The sequence below is a fragment of the Littorina saxatilis genome, linkage group LG11 (assembly GCF_037325665.1).
Source record: "Littorina saxatilis isolate snail1 linkage group LG11, US_GU_Lsax_2.0, whole genome shotgun sequence".
Classification (NCBI taxonomy): Eukaryota; Metazoa; Mollusca; class Gastropoda; order Littorinimorpha; family Littorinidae; genus Littorina; species Littorina saxatilis.
In genome coordinates this window covers 8,977,478-8,992,977 of record NC_090255.1, presented here as the reverse complement: position 1 = coordinate 8,992,977, position 15,500 = coordinate 8,977,478, and the positions used below count along the sequence as shown (strand labels likewise).

The 15,500-nt window shown below is 41.2% G+C and overlaps 2 protein-coding genes across 4 annotated transcripts in view; one reads left to right on the top strand and one right to left on the bottom strand.

The window, feature by feature from the left end:
• LOC138979688 (uncharacterized) overlaps positions 1 to 3,037 on the bottom strand; it is a 43,836-nt gene extending 40,799 nt beyond the window's left edge. Inside the window, exons 1-2 of one of the 2 annotated variants that reach the window (XM_070352407.1) lie at positions 1,416 to 3,037; positions 452 to 529 (exon numbers count right to left, since the gene is read on the bottom strand). In XM_070352407.1, coding sequence (XP_070208508.1) covers positions 452 to 529; positions 1,416 to 3,011 — 1,674 coding nt within the window. In that variant the 5' untranslated portion in view covers positions 3,012 to 3,037. The remainder of the gene's footprint in view (positions 1 to 451; positions 530 to 1,415) is intronic. The other variant, XM_070352406.1, reaches the window with a different exon arrangement.
• A 1,262-nt stretch (positions 3,038 to 4,299) lies between these two features.
• Positions 4,300 to 14,932, top strand: LOC138979695 (mediator of RNA polymerase II transcription subunit 30-like). Of its 2 annotated transcripts, none has more exons than XM_070352427.1 (4): positions 4,300 to 4,693; positions 6,811 to 6,957; positions 8,296 to 8,397; positions 13,340 to 14,932. In XM_070352427.1, the coding sequence occupies exons 1-4, from the start codon at positions 4,394 to 4,396 to the stop codon at positions 13,436 to 13,438; spliced, it is 648 nt and encodes a 215-aa protein (XP_070208528.1). In that variant the 5' UTR covers positions 4,300 to 4,393; the 3' UTR covers positions 13,439 to 14,932. The 2 variants fall into 2 exon arrangements, with proteins under 2 accessions (XP_070208528.1, XP_070208529.1); XM_070352428.1 differs by lacking the exon at positions 4,300 to 4,693 and adding an exon at positions 4,812 to 4,841.
• The last annotated feature ends 568 nt before the right edge of the window (positions 14,933 to 15,500 follow it).

Sequence of the window (15,500 nt, the reverse complement as noted above, 5' to 3'; positions counted from 1 at the left end):
CTGAGTGTGTGCACTAATGTGCGCAATGTGTGTTCCATGTGTAAAGGTGTGTGAATAAACAGGTGAGCGTGCATATGCTTGATATAACAGGGAGAATACTTCGTCACCCTTCACAGCATGCTCTGCAGTTGTCGGCCGTTGAAGAGCGCAAGCTTTTTATAGCTCGACATTTCTTCTATGTCGTTGGCACCTGTGAATTGTGGAGTTCTGTTTGTGATAGAGTCTGGCTGCTGCGGTCTGCTTGTATTTTTGGGGGAACCTTTGCGTACCCATACCAGTTTTTATAGGGCTAAGAAATCAGCTCTAAAATCTCAATCCTGTTTCAATGGCTTTGCCTTCAAAGGTGATTGTTGTGCCTTTTGCACTGGGTTACATTCAGAACATAATTATGAAAATAGTGAGAGAGACAGAGAAATGGGCAGAATTAGAAGCACGGTCAATGTTGTCATACCAGAGCAGCATGCCTGTTCCGAAGATGAAGTTTGTATGAGTTAAGGTTGTCCAGCTCCACTCCACATCTCAGGCAGTTCTGCCATCAAAAATATATCAGCAAAATATTAACAATATATCTAATAATGTTATAATTAAGTTGTTGGTTGGAAAATATAAGAATTTTATTGGAAAAAACACCCATGTAGAAGGATGCTTCCTGCCAGCAAACAAATTTAAAAATTAGTAAAAAATTTTTTTTAAAAAGAGATAGAGAGAGAGAAGGCACAAAATGTAAGGGTAGCCTGCCTAGGTAGCAACCTGTATGCAACTGAGGTCACACACAAATAAAGCAACATATTACCAAAGATTACGCAGTCACAAACAAATTTGATCATGGTTGAGATGGAAATGGATGGAGGGGGGGGGGGTGGGTGCAGGTCTGAAAGTGGCGAGTAGAAACATGTAAATGGCGAGTAGAAATGTTCATCTACTTGCCAAATGCGAGTAAAATTGCTGAAACAAATGGTTGGTTTGGCGAGAAATAATACTAAAATGTGCTATCTGGCTAGTAAATGAAAGGCCAGTGCCCCCCCCCCCCCCTCCCCGTTTGTGGACATTCAGTTTCAGCGCTGGGGTGTGGAAGATGCAATTTGCAAATATAACCGTCCTGTAAAAATTGGATACTTTAACTTGAACAAAACAAATTCTTCAGTGTGTAAAGTGCTGATCACAACGGAGACTTTTTCAACCAACTTTTCCCCAACTCTTTTCTTCAATTACATCTTTTTTTTAAATAATAATAATGAATCCTTCTTAATTAATCGATTAGTCATTACAAACATCGGTACATAAAAACAGACAGGACACTCACTTTGGCCTCATTCTTGAGATCTCCATTTGAAGAAAAAAAATCATGAATCCTACTTAATTAATAAAAAAAATCATTACAAACGTAGGCACATGGAAATAGAAAAGACACTCACTGTTGGCTGATTCTTGAGATCTTCATCTCCATCTTCTGTGTGAGATTTGTTGTTCTTCCTTGAACGACCCATCTTTCTTTTTACTGGCACTACTGCTGCAACCTCTTCCGTCTCTTGTAGTGTAGACTCTTCAGTGCTTTCTGCAATGCTCGATATCACATCCATCTTCCTCGGCCCGTCTCCTCTTTCTGAAGGAGTTTGGGTCCTGTCTGAAGCATCGCTATTCACAAAAGAGTCTGATTTTCTATTTGCGATTCTGCTGCCAGTTTTTAATACTTTTTGCTGTGTGTCTTTCTCTGCATCGCTGTGTTCAGAATCAGATGCTTCGCTTGTTTCTCGGTAGCTCTTTGTATTCTCTGCTCTCTGCCGTTGCCCCCTGCTTCTTGGTGTGATGTTTGACCGATTGGAAATGTTGTTCCGTGCGGAAGGAGTCCTAGTGGAGGGAGTACGTGCGGAGGGAGTCGGTGTGGAGGGAGTACGTGCGGAGGGAGTCGGTGTGGAGGAGTCTACCTTTCTTGGATGACCGCGTTTCTTTTTTACTGTAACAGCGGCTTCTTCTTCTTTTTGTTCAATGCCCTCCATTTCTGTAGTTTCGTTGTTGCTTGGTGCCGACTGATGGGAAATATTTGCTGTGGAGGATGTCGTTGTGAAGGAAGTCGGTGTGGAGGAATCTACCTTTTTTGGACGGCCTCGTTTCTTTATTACTGTAACAATGACTTCTGGTTCTACTCCTTCTTGTTCAATGCCTTCCATTTCTGTAGTATTGTTGTTGCTTGGTACCGACTGATTTGAAATGTTGTTTGCTGTGGAGGGTCTTGAGTTTGCCTTCCTGGGACGACCTGTTTTTTTCTTCACTGGAACAATTTCCAGATCTTCTCCAGTGTCTTCCATTTCTGTGATTTTGTTGTTGCTTAGTAGGGGTACTGCTTTTGTGTTTTTCATACCTGCTCCTCTGCTGGTATTTGCTGTGTCAGCATTCTTTCTCGGTCTTCCTCGTTTCCCTGGGGTCTTCTTTTGATCCAAAGACGAGTTTTCCAAAGTTTCAGAATTATCAGCATCATTTGTGATTTCACCTTGACTTTTGAAAAACACATCAAGGCTTTCCCCCTTCACAGTCTTTTTTCTCTCTCTTCCTGACCTTCGACCTCCAATCGGTGACTCCCCAGGTTCTGAAATGTTCAAATCCTTTGATTTTCTTTGAGAAACCGACACAGGAGTTGAATGCATTGGTGAAACAAAACTGTTATCATGTGTAAGACACGATGAGGGTGCAGACATCTCGTCTAGCCTGTCATCCTTTTTGCTTACGGCAACAGGCGGCTGCAATGTGATGTCGCTAGCCGTTGTTGGTTCCGCAACAGATACATCCAGTCTGGACACAAGTTTTCGGGGACGCCCAGGTTTTCTTTTAGACTGTTTTGGTGGACTTTGCAATGCAGAAAGATTTTCCTTGAGCTTAGTTTCAGCTTCTTCGGGCTTTCCAGTTTCACTGGGCTCTGTTCCTGGTACTGAAGACGTGGAACAGTCATCTTGTACTGATGCCGATGCTGCCTCTTTTAGACTTGGAGATGCTTCAGGGCTTCCATGAGAATCCATTCTCACCAAGATATATATATCTCAATCTGTACCAAAAACAATTACTACTATTAGCCTTTGCGTCTCAATGCGACCACCTCTTGAAAACAACCACCTGCCCACAACAATAAAATAACCACACAAAGGATGCAGAAGCATTGATCTAGCAAGTCTGTGAAAGTCTCTCATCGTCTCTCTGACCCCCTCCCCCCCCCCCCCCCCCCCTCCTCCCTTGGGATCTCCCCAATATTGCAGTCCTTCCCGTCCTCTGTCACATCTTCTAATTCTTTTGCTGCATTTTTTCCTCTTTTTTGTGTGTGTGTGTAAAAATTGTGTCTTGCGTTCTCATAAGGGTATTATAAGTGATTCTATGACCTTGACATAACGTGAAATAACAATTCCTATCTAGATGTACATATTTATAACCACACTTAAAAAAAGCGTAGCTTGTTGTGTGGCCACAAATGTTTATATCGTATATATATACATGCCACCCTGTATTTCAGTAATAAAATCTTGTTTAAACCAAAGGATACCAGACCAACTTTTTTTTCTACATAATTCACGACCACCTCTTTAAAATATTCACTTTTGGATGGTTCCTTGGGCGTTTGTTTTTGACAGGTTTGACTGTGTACTGTATTTTTTTTCTAAAAAAAAGTGCATGCTTACTACAATAATAATTAATATATGGAGGCTCAACATAGATCACATTTTTTTTAATTTTATTTTAATCTCACCTGTAACTGTATTGCGGAATGTGTATGGCCAGCCTGCTACTGTTATACGTGTAAGTGCTTATATATATAGCCTTAAATGGTTAAATTCAAAATGTTCAGCATTTTACCCTGACTGAGAAGGATGAAAGTGCACAACGATTTTAAAACCATTTGCAACATAAGGTGCATTTCTGACTTTTTAAAGAAGCAACCTGCATAAAACACTCTGTGCTATCTTCTACTACAGCACACAGCCGTAGTGATGCAAGAAAATAACCTCCTGTGCAACCTGGTTTGAAAGGGAAGACAGCCAGATTCGAACCACGGACCTCACGATCCGGAGGCAGAATTGTTAACCACTGCGCCAGCGAATCCACCAGCACAAGTAGTTACAACTTTTTGCCCAGAATATAGACGGAGTGGATCTTGTAATGCAGATATTACCCCAAAATCGAAAATAAAAGTTGAAAATAAGCTATAAATGCGCTAAATTCGTTTAAAACGCTTTCCACATCACCTTCTACGCGCTTGCACACAGGAGTTACCTCCGCCGCCTCGGAGACCTGTTTTTCCGGTTTGCCATTTCCGCTTCCGGTTGATTTTAGACTTAGGATTTTGCGGCGACATTTTTCAGACTAAAACTTACTCGAAAGTTTACTTGGTTGCCAACATTGTCTTTGAATCATGGCTGAACGACCAAGCGGATCCCACCCCTACCCTCTTGGGTCACAGGCTTCGGCGCCGGGTTCTTTACCCTCCACCGTAGGCCAGCAACAACAGCAGCAACAACAGACACAGCAGCAAACAGCCCAGCAGCAGCAACCACAGCAGCAGCAGGCAACGCAGCAACAACAACAGCAAATTGTGTCTCCTGTGAAAGACATTAACGCCGTGAATGTGTGTCGGATAGGCCAAGAAATGGTCCATGACATCGTGCACAAAGCCCAAGAGATCTTCCAGCTTTTGTCGGCAAAGAGTATGCAGGTTTGTAGTCTAACTACTTTTCTTATTAATTTTGTATTGTTCAGATCATATTTTTTAAGATCGCGTCTGCACTGTAACCGCGAATGTTGCATATACCTGGGAAATGTTTCTCGAGATCTTCCAGCTTTTGTCGGCAAAGAGTATGCAGGTTTGTAGTTTCTTATTAATTTTGTATTGTTCAGATCATATTTAAGATCTCGTCTGCACTGTGTAAGCACGAGTGTGGCATATACCTGGGAAATGTGTCTCGAGGGTGCAAGACTTCAAGACTGAGCCTCTAGGCGCATAACTGATAAGACGCCTGTGCTCCTGCCCCAAGACATTTTCAAAGAATCAAACTGCTCTGGCATTATCGTGGCAATAGTATTTAACCCTTTCGCTGCCAATCTTCTTCTTCTTCTTCTTCTGCGTTCGTGGGCTGAAAATCCCACGTACACTCGTGTTATTTGCACGAGTGGAATTTTACGTGTATGACCGTTTTTTACCCCGCCATTTAGGCAGCCATACGCCGTTTTCGGAGGAAGCATGGTGGGTATTTTCGTGTTTCTATAACCCACCGAACTCTGACATGGATTACAGGATCTTTTTCGTGCGCACTTGGTCTTGTGCTTGCGTGTACACACGGGGGTGTTCGGACACCGAGGAGAGTCTGCACACAAAGTTGACTCTGAGAAATAAATCTCTCGCCGAACGTGGGGATGAACTCACGCTGACAGCAGCCAACTGGATACAAATCCAGCGTGCTACCGACTGAGCTACATCCCCGCCCAACTGCCAATCAAAACTTGCGTATGTGCATTCCTTACTGCCAGGGAATATTGGAGTACGGGGTGTAATAATTCACAAAAAATTCTAGCTCCAAACTGGCAGTAGGTAGGTAAGTAAAACCTATGTTATTTTTAAAGGAAATTGAACCAAGAATCTGTTTTTATCAATCAATCAATCAATGACGCTTATATCGCGCATATTCCGTGGGTACAGTTCTAGGCGCTCTGTAGTGATGCCGTGTGAGATGAAATTTTATACGGCCAGTAGATTGCAGCCATTTCGGTGCATATTTACCTTTCACGGCCTATTATTCCAAGTCACACGGGTATAGGTAGACAATTATTAACTGTGCCTAAGCAATTTTTGCCAGGAAAGACCCTTTTGTCAATCGTGGGATCTTTAACGTGCACACCCAATGTAGTGTACACGGGGGAGGGTTCGGACACCGAAGAGAGTCTGCACACAAAGTTGACTCTGAAATAAATTTCCGCCGAACCTGGGATCGAACTCACGCTGACAGCGGCCAACTGAATACAAATCCAGCGCGCTACCAACTGAGCTATATCCCCGCCCAGTGTCTAATCATGGAAATAATAATTAGTTTGGCTTATAATGATGTTTTAATATGAACTTTTGAAAAATCAGTCTGGCGCATCTTCCGGTGCCTGTGGATCAAACACAGGTGGCTGTTTTGCTTGCTCCAAGAAAGGATTATAATCACTGTCATCTACCTGTTTCCAACGAATCGTCCGAAAGAAGATCTCCCCCTTCCCCTGTCAATATCCATAATCATTTGCACCGCCTGTAGCGTCAGTCCGGCTTTGTTTTTCCCTACTAGGGCCCGGTCGACTGTCACCGTTAGCCATTTTGACGAGTCGAGATTTCTCTCCCCTACCCTGTCGCCAAGGCCGAAAATAGCCTTCAGACGCAAAACCGCGTCACCATTTATGTTTATTCATGAGAATGAGGTATCCTTCCAAGCCATTGGCTGCTATTTGTGTGTCAGCAGTGACGTAGCATTTCTGGAAAATTCCTGAACGGAGAAGACTGGTAAACCCATTCTAAGGCGCTGCGGCTGCACAAGCGCATGACGGGTATACCCGTCATATGGCAGTCAAGGGGTTAAACATCTCTCGACTTTCCACTTTTCTTAAATTAAAAACGGGATTTCTACTGTAGGAAAATTTGCTCATTTCTTTATAAGACCTGATTTTCGCAGATTTTTGTGGGTCTTAAAATGGGGTTCTACTTTATAAGAATTTGCTCATTTATTACAGTGGAAGTTTTAGCCCATGAACGCAGAAGAAGAAGAAACTCGTTTATTAATGAGATGTTTTGATTTATTGCAGCTGAACATGAACAGCCAGCAGTATGCGGAGCGCAAGGCCAAACTGGAGGAGAGTCTCAACCACGTCAACGGTCAGTTCCGCAGACTTCACTTCATCCACGACAAGGTGTCCGAGATCTCCACTCAGACCGATGATCCTGCTCCACAGGTATGGGATAATTAGTTTTGAGACGAGCATTTGGCTTTGCTTAGCCGCTAGGGTCTGTGTAACTTACACCTCTTCGTATCACTATCAGTCTGCCTTGAAGGTGAGGATAAGTGTCCAGAACAGCGCTTTGCAGTTTACTTGAATGCAGTGTTTGGTATAGAACTGAGGCGCATCAGCCACGACAGTGCCTGAGCTAAACATTGGTGGGTACTGCTCACAGCCTGGCACACGGCACAGTAAACATTCCCCCTCCCTTCACTTCTCTTGCCACCATCCGCCCTACCCTTGGTCTCATAACTATTTAGTGTAGGCATAGACACAAATCCTGTTACAGTGACCCGACAGACCCTATTTAAGGCACACACACACTTAACAACAATTTTTTAGATGACAAGGCTAAAAGAACTGGGGTCGGTAGGTCAGATACTTTTTTTTTTTAAATGTGTGATTGCCTTTTTGTTTTGTTTACACAAGCATATGTTGGCCGTAAATTTTGTAAGCTGTATTCCCTGGCTGTCTGAGAAGAGTAACATTTTTAATTAATACTGTCTTTTGAGGGTCAAAAAAGATTGTAGGGTCGGGAGGAAAACAATGGGTCGGTCGGGGGAATCAGAAACATTGCAATTTTTTTTTTTTTTTTTGGGGGGGGGGGGGGGGGGGGGGTCCTATGCTGCCAGCTCCAGAGATTTTTCTTCATCATCACCAGATTGAAAAATTCTGCTTCACATTTTCTGGGGGTGATGTGGGGATGTTTTCCAGCATTTTTCAATTTCATGATCTCGGACCTTAGATTGCTGATCTCTAAAATGGTCATGTGTTTTTAATTTTTATGTTCTCAGAGAATGCTACTTGTCATTCATCCCCCAAAGCAAAATAGCGTTGAATTTTGACAGACTTCTGTTTTACTACTGTGTAGTTATTATTTTATGTATCGATAGAACCTTGGAAATTCCTTCTTTGAGCCATGTGATGTCTGACTAAAACTCATATTTAGTCGGCCAGGCAAGACTACTGAAGAGTGCATAATTATTTGTGTGCATTCCATTGTAAAATAGAGAAGGGAATTTGAACTAAAATCGATCAATACATAAATGTAATTTGTATATTTGACCAAAATATGACATTTTACACAGATCTTGACAGTCATTGTTCACCTCGGCCGCATGTGCAGTCTCGGAGGAAAACTGACTGTCTTGACATGTGTAAAATGTCATATTTTGGTCAAAAATACAAATAATGTATTGTGTTCATGTCTTGGTGTTCTTAGCTCAAACAAGAAAGCTTTGCAAGGCAATGCGTTACATTTTCAAGTGTAAAAACTAAAATATTTTGTTTCAGCAACTGGTGCCTGCGGTCGGTGTGGACACAGAGCCTGTGATTCCTGTCCCCGGCACAGAGTTTTACAGTATGATTGTCGAGCAACACAGGGAAATTGTGGAGGTAGGTCTGGTGTGGTTGGATTTGCCTACAGCTGTACAGTGGAACCTCCCATTTAAGACCTCCAAAACTCTGAGAAAATCAGCAAACCGTTTCAAACAGAGAAATAAAATCATTGTTTGTGTGTATGGCCTGGCCTTAAAAGGGTGGGAGTCTTAAAAATGGAGGTAAATTTACATACATTAACAGCACAAGATCTGAAAAAGTAGGGTCTTAAAATGGGGGTCTTAAGAGAGAGTTCCACTGTTATTGTATGCAGCAGAACCCATCTCCCGTTTTTAGACTCCCCAAGTTTAAAGACTTTTCTTTTTCACATTTACTGTTTTTAATGCCTGTAAATTTACCTCCATTTTAAGACATTCCCTCTGAGTCCGATTATAATAATAATAATAATAATAAATAACTTTTCTATAGCGCGAGTCCCATCAATTGGCTCCAGGCGCTTTACAAATTCATTATAGAATAAACTAGCACAAATCAACAAGCAAACAAAGCATACATTTAACTGAGACATAACACCAAGAACCCAAGCACTAAGCAAAAACTTAGCGTACAATGTTAAAAGTACACACACACGCACGCACACACACACACACACACACACACACACACACACACACACACACACACACACACACACACACACACACACACACACACACACACACACACACACATACACGCACGCACGCACACACACAAAGATACCATTGACAAATAGACCATAAAGCACATACAGGGTAGAGAGTTCCAAAACAGAATAGAGTTGTGGAGAGTCTACTCAGGCTAAGCAAAGGCTTTACGAAACAGGTATGTTTTGAGTTGTGTTTTGAAGGAGGAAAGGCTGCTGGAGTCACGGATAGAACTTATCCAAGATTTTTGGAATTTGTCATTAAAATTGAAGTTCCTTCCTCTGCATATAAATACATGCAGGGTTTCATTTACTAGTGCGCCCTGCGCCATTGGCGCATTAAATCTGAAAATGTCCCATCACAATTCGTCAAAGGGCGCATTCAGATTACATACCACTGCGCCACCAAATGTACACTTTACATCGGATTAAACACACACACACACACACACACACACACACACAGATAACACGATATAGCGGCTAAATCTCAGATGGCACCATTTTGCATCTTTGGTCAAAACGCGTACAGGCCTCTTTGGTGCTTCTTGCCTTCGACCATGTCCCATCGGAATTCGGTTGATTGTGACAAATGTCCCATTGCCTTTTTCTCCCAGGTTAAACCCTGTACATGTAATGAAAATGTGCTTCCCCAGTATGTTTCATCTATGTTGGATGTGGTTTATATGACTAAGTGCCAAAAGGTGCTCACAGAACAGAAGACGACTTTGTTTTACAATAAAAATGTTTCTAAAAACGTGTGTCTGCTGAAAATTGGTGTGTGTGTGGATGAATGTGCGAAGAGATAGTGGACATAATTTCGTGTGTCTGACTTGAACGGTTTTGAAGTTATCTTTGTTTAAAGTCAAAAATAACGCCAAAACCGGCCATCTGAAAAAGGACATCGTGATACCTCGTGTTTTGAATATGCCACAGAAAAATAACAAGAAGCACAAATGAATTGCATTTAGTTTGATTGAATGCCTGAAACATCGCTTTACAGACGAGACCAAACGTCAAATCTAAATCTCGAGAGAATTTTTTTTTTTCGATAACCGAATTTTAAGGTGTCGCACGCAAGATGATTCGTCATCACGGCATACATTTTTCAATCGCAGATATTTACTAAATTTCTTTTTCAAAAACTCTGGAATTGATGTCGACACGTCAAGCGATAACGGTGTATCAAACTGCTGTCTTTCAAGTAATCCAGCAAAGACTGCAGAACTTTTGAACAGCATTTTTGAAAACGATTTGAAAATTTCGTCATATCTTGCGTGCGACAAAATGTTCGGTAATTAACGGTTATTTTCTTTTAAAAACAAAATTTACATGTACAAAGATCTACTTCATTTACGGAACCACGTGACACATTCTGTGTTCAAAATTTGTGAAGAAATCACGAACCACGATTGCGCTATCAAGTGTTGAAATTATGTCCTCAACATCTTTTCAGATCTTGCGTGCGACACCTTCTTGCGTTCAACATAAAATGTCACTACCTTATCGAGTTTAATGGGTAAAACTAACTATTTGTTGTCTTAGTTTAATCTTCTTAATTAAAAGCGTAATAAAACCGAACTTCTAAGATGAATTTTAATTGAGATTAGCGAAAGAGCGGGCACGCAAGTCGACCTTAAAGTAAAAGAATGATAACACGAGCGTTTGTCGTGTTGTCTTGCGTGCAACACATTGTCCAAAAAGGAAAATGTATATTTTTCTCAGACGTTTTTTAAGTTGAAACCTTGAAACTTCACACACATTTGGGGTTTAATCGCCCCCATGCATGGTAAAAGTCTTGTTGACCCTTGTCAGATTTCAAGGTCACGGCTGGGTCACATGTGGTTCAGAAAACGGATGAAACATATTTTTTCAGAGATTTTTGAAGCTAGAACCTTCAAACTTCAAACAACGCTTTTGCTTAATGATTGTTCAACATGGAGAATTCAAGGTTGATCCTTGAGAAATGTGAAGGTCATAGCAGGGTCTCGTGTGGGTAAAAAAAAAACATAACCTTTTTCTCAGAGTTTTTCAAAGCAAGAACCTTGAAAGTTCACATTTTTGGGCTTAATAGCCTCCATACACGGTTAAAGTCTTGTTGACCTTTGTCGAATCTCAAGGTCACATGGGCAAATCAAAAACACGAAAATGCATCATTATCTCAGTTGTTTTTAAAGGGAGAGCCTTCAAACATCACACAACTCTCAACTCCGACTTAAAGAAGTTAAGGTAGATCCTTGTCACATGTCAAGGTCACAGAAAGGTCTCGTACGGGTAAAACAAACAAAACAAACAGATAATATTCATTTTTTCAGCTTTGTTGTTAGCTAGAATAGAGGCACATGCCACCATTCCATTCAACATGACTCATAGAAATGTATGATGTATGACGTAATTGCATTGTGTGTAATGACGCGGCTGCCTCTGTAGTTATTCCAGCCTTTGAAGAAATGGCGTTTTTCCTTGCTTGGACACATTTTTCCTTTTCTTGGATGTTTCAGGAGTTTGGGTGAGTTTGGTGTATATGGTTGAACACAATTTAAAATTTGCATAAAAGTGTATTAAATTAAACAGTGGTAGCCAGTCTCATCTGTTGTGTCGACAATTTAATCTCTTTTGTGTGACCTCAACTTGACCCCTCTGAATGCTCTCAATCATGGAAATTGACCACACTTTGATTATAACCAAACAACATCAAAACTTTGGAATGTGTGAAGTTTCAAAGGTGTTGCTTAAAAGGCGTTCGTGAAAATGACAATTGTATGTGTCTGACTTCAATGCGACCCCGCTGCGACCTTGACGTTTGATTTTATCAACCAGACTTTCATCATGTGTGAATGACTTCAAACACTATAAAACTAGTTGAAGAAATTGACAATTTTTCAAAGTTTAAGCCAGATGGCACTGCTGTGACCTTGAAATTTGACAAACATTAACCAGGCGGTCACCTTTTTTTAGAAAATATCCTTAAAGGATCTTTAACCTTACTGTGACCTTGGAATTTGATGAGGTTTAATTTAACTTGCGTAGTGTGCCAAGTTTCAAGGCCCTAGCTTCAAAAACATATGAGAAAACCTCATTGAAAAATGTATATGTTTGACCTCAACGCGACCCTGCTGTGACCTTGACTTTTTCAACCAGACTTTAATCGTGTGTGAACATTATACACTAGAACTGTGTGTATTTTCAAAGCTCGTGCTATAAACGCGCTGAATAAATTGAAAATATTCCACATTTGGACCAGATGTGACCCCGCTGTGACCTTGAACTTTGACAAAGATTAACCAGCAGGTCACTTTTAATGAGGTTTTATAAAAATGCTGAAAGTATGTGAAGTATGTAAAGTCTAACTGATCTAGTATTAAAACATGTAAGACGTGACAACGACAATTTTCCAGTTTGCAAAGGAAATTTAACCTCGCTGTGACCTTGAAATTCAATGTTGTTTAATGTGATGTGCACCATACCTGGAGGTCATTATACTTTGGTTGTGGGCCAAGTTTCAAAGCCCTAGCTTTAAAAACGTGCGAGATAACCTTAATGCTATGACTCAGTGCCGTTTTGAATGATATAACGAACAAAATTATCGTTATTTGTAAAATCATTTGGGTAAATTTATCTTTTCTTTTCGTAATTGGGTTCCAGCATCTGTTGTCTTAACAAAAATCACAATATCAGTCGTGTTTGTCAACTTTTATTTTTTAGCCCCTTTGTCCGCTTTTCGTGCGCACCTTTTGGCACTTAGTCATATGATTGTGAGTTCTTTATTTTTTTTTAATGTTTGTTGTTGAGTTTTTGTAGTTTTTGTGTGTAGTGTAATTCAGTGAATGAGTGAGTATGTGTGTGTGTGTGTCTCTGTGTGTGTGTGTCTGCTTGTGTGTGTGTGTGTGTGTGTGTGTGTGTGTGTGTGTGTGTGTGTGTGAAACTTTCAACACCGTCTTTTCAGTTTAAACCTTAAATGTATCAAAGCGCACATCCTGTTCATAATACACTGTAAAACAAATGTTTAAAAAGAGTAACACAAATTCTCCATCTTTATTTTGTTCAGCAGGTTTGCTTGTCCTTTGGTGCATGTGTGCGCTTAAGTGTATCAAAGCCCACATCCTGTTCATAATATTGATACGCTGTAAAATAAATGTTCAAAAAGAGTAACACAAATTCTCCATCTTTCTTTTGTTCAGCAGGTTTGCTTGTCCTTTGGTGCATGTGTGCGCTTAAGTGTATCAAAGCCCACATCCTGTTCATAATATTGATACGCTGTAAAATAAATGTTCAAAAAGAGTAACACGAATTCTCCATCTTTCTTTTGTGCAGCAAGTTCGCTTGAAGAATCAACAACTGAAGGAGATCATTGATCAGATTCGAACCATCATCTGGGAAATCAACACAATGATAACCATGAGGAGGACGTGACTTCTGTTCAACTCGTGTGTTTGACTTACCCTCTGTGTTCACTATGTTTAATGGCCTTGGGATGGCCAAATTCTCTGCCAGGTTGCCAGGGGCAAGTAAAAAACTGCCGGTATAGTAAAAACCGCCTGGCAACTCGCCCGGCTGGCCAGTGAAAATTCTGGTCAAATGTGACATTTTTGGTTGTAATATCGAAATCAGATGCAGCAACTTTGGTATGCAAATTTCTGGCGTGCTAGTGACTCTCTCGCAGTTACTCGCTCGGCTGGCGAGTTAAAATTTTGGGATTTGGCCATCCCTGTAGCCCTATAAGAATCTGCTGTTGCTGAACTCATTGTTTGCAAGAGCATACTAGGAGATAGCAGCAGCCAGACCCCATCACAAACAGGGCCGATGTGCTCGGAGCGAAGTGGGTGCCACCCAAACGGGTGAGAACAAACTACGGGGTCTGATTGGTTGAAATCACAACAAACCTCAATTTCAACCAATCCAACACTGCAGCTGACTCCCGCCCGGTTGGTAACTTTCTCGTGCACCTTGGCTCAGCTCTCCACATCTGAGGGGCGTGCAGTCTACTGGCCTGTAAGAAACAGAGCTACTATAAATAGCTTGTGCTCAAGGCAGGGAAACAACTCTGTCAGTGCAGAGCAGCTGCTGTGAAAGGGGGGACTACTGCTCCATCAAGTCAACAATCTGAGAAAGTCAGGTCTGAAATTAGAGGGAGTCAAGGAGTACTTGGAGGGAGTCTTAAAATGGGGGTAAACTTACAGAGGTTATGAACAAAAAATCTGAGAAGATAGGGTATTAGAAGGGAGGGAATCTTAAATTGGGGGGGGGGGGGGGGGTTGTCTGAAAAGGGGGGATCCTTTGTACCTGCAATAAAAGGACACCCTTAGAACCAGCCAATAGTTTCCCTACAGATGTATGACAGATGATAGATACATGTTGGTAGAAATAATAAGCAAAGGGGCAACAGAATGTACTAAATGTATAAATGTGGGTGAAAGTGTGTGTGTGTGTATGAGAGACAGATTCACATGCATGTAAGGCACACAAAAAAATAGGTGTGGTTAAGGTAACATAGCCAAAAAAAATAGGGTAGGAAGGTAGGCAATCACTTTTTTTTTTTTTAACTTTTTTTTTCTAATGTGTACAAATTAATCCTACTTGACAGGGAAATAAGTGTGGGACTCGAGCGCTTTCGCTTTCATTGCGTTTTCTGCACTCGGTTTTTTTTTTGGTTTTTTTTTTGTTTGTTTTTTACAAATGTAATAAAAAGTTATAGGGTCGGCCCCTAAAAATAGGTTAGGTCGGGTTACCGTAACCACACCTATTTTTTTTTTAGGCCTAATGTTTGAGATGTAACAGCTGGGTGAGAGTGTGTGTTTATTCATATTTTGAATGCCTGCATTAGTAACATGGACTCGAGAGACTAAAAGGGAAAGCAGAAGTGATGTTTTGATATATATGTTCACATAAAGAAATGTAAATGTTGAACATGTTACATGTGGTTTTTGAGGTTGTGTGTGTGTCTGTATGTGTGTACCTGTGTGTGTGTGTGTTTGTACCTGTGTGTGTGTGTGTGTGTGTGTGTGTGTTTGTGTGTGTGTTTGTACCTGTGTGTGCATGTGTGTGTACAAGTACCTGTGTACATCTGTGTGTGCATGTGTGTGTGTGTACCTGTGTGTGTTTGTACCTGTGTGTGCATGTGTGTGTGTGTACTAGTACCTGTGTACATCTGTGGGTTCCTGTGTGTGTGTGTGTTTGAACCTGTGTGTGTGTGCCTCTGTGTGTGTGTGTGTGTGTGTGTGTGTGTGTGTGTGTGTACATGTACCTGTGTTTGTGTACCTGTGGATGTGTATGTGTGGACTTGTGTGTACCTGTGTATGAGTGTGTAAACCAAAGGCATTGCACACACAGGTCCTTGTTATGGGGTTGGTGCCTGCTTCCCTGTAATTTCTGAGGTGACTCATCCATCTAAACAAAAGACAAGAAGGGCAAAGCCCATAGGACTCACATGCTTGACCTTTACATGACCTTGACCTTCAGCTAAACCTAGCAAGAA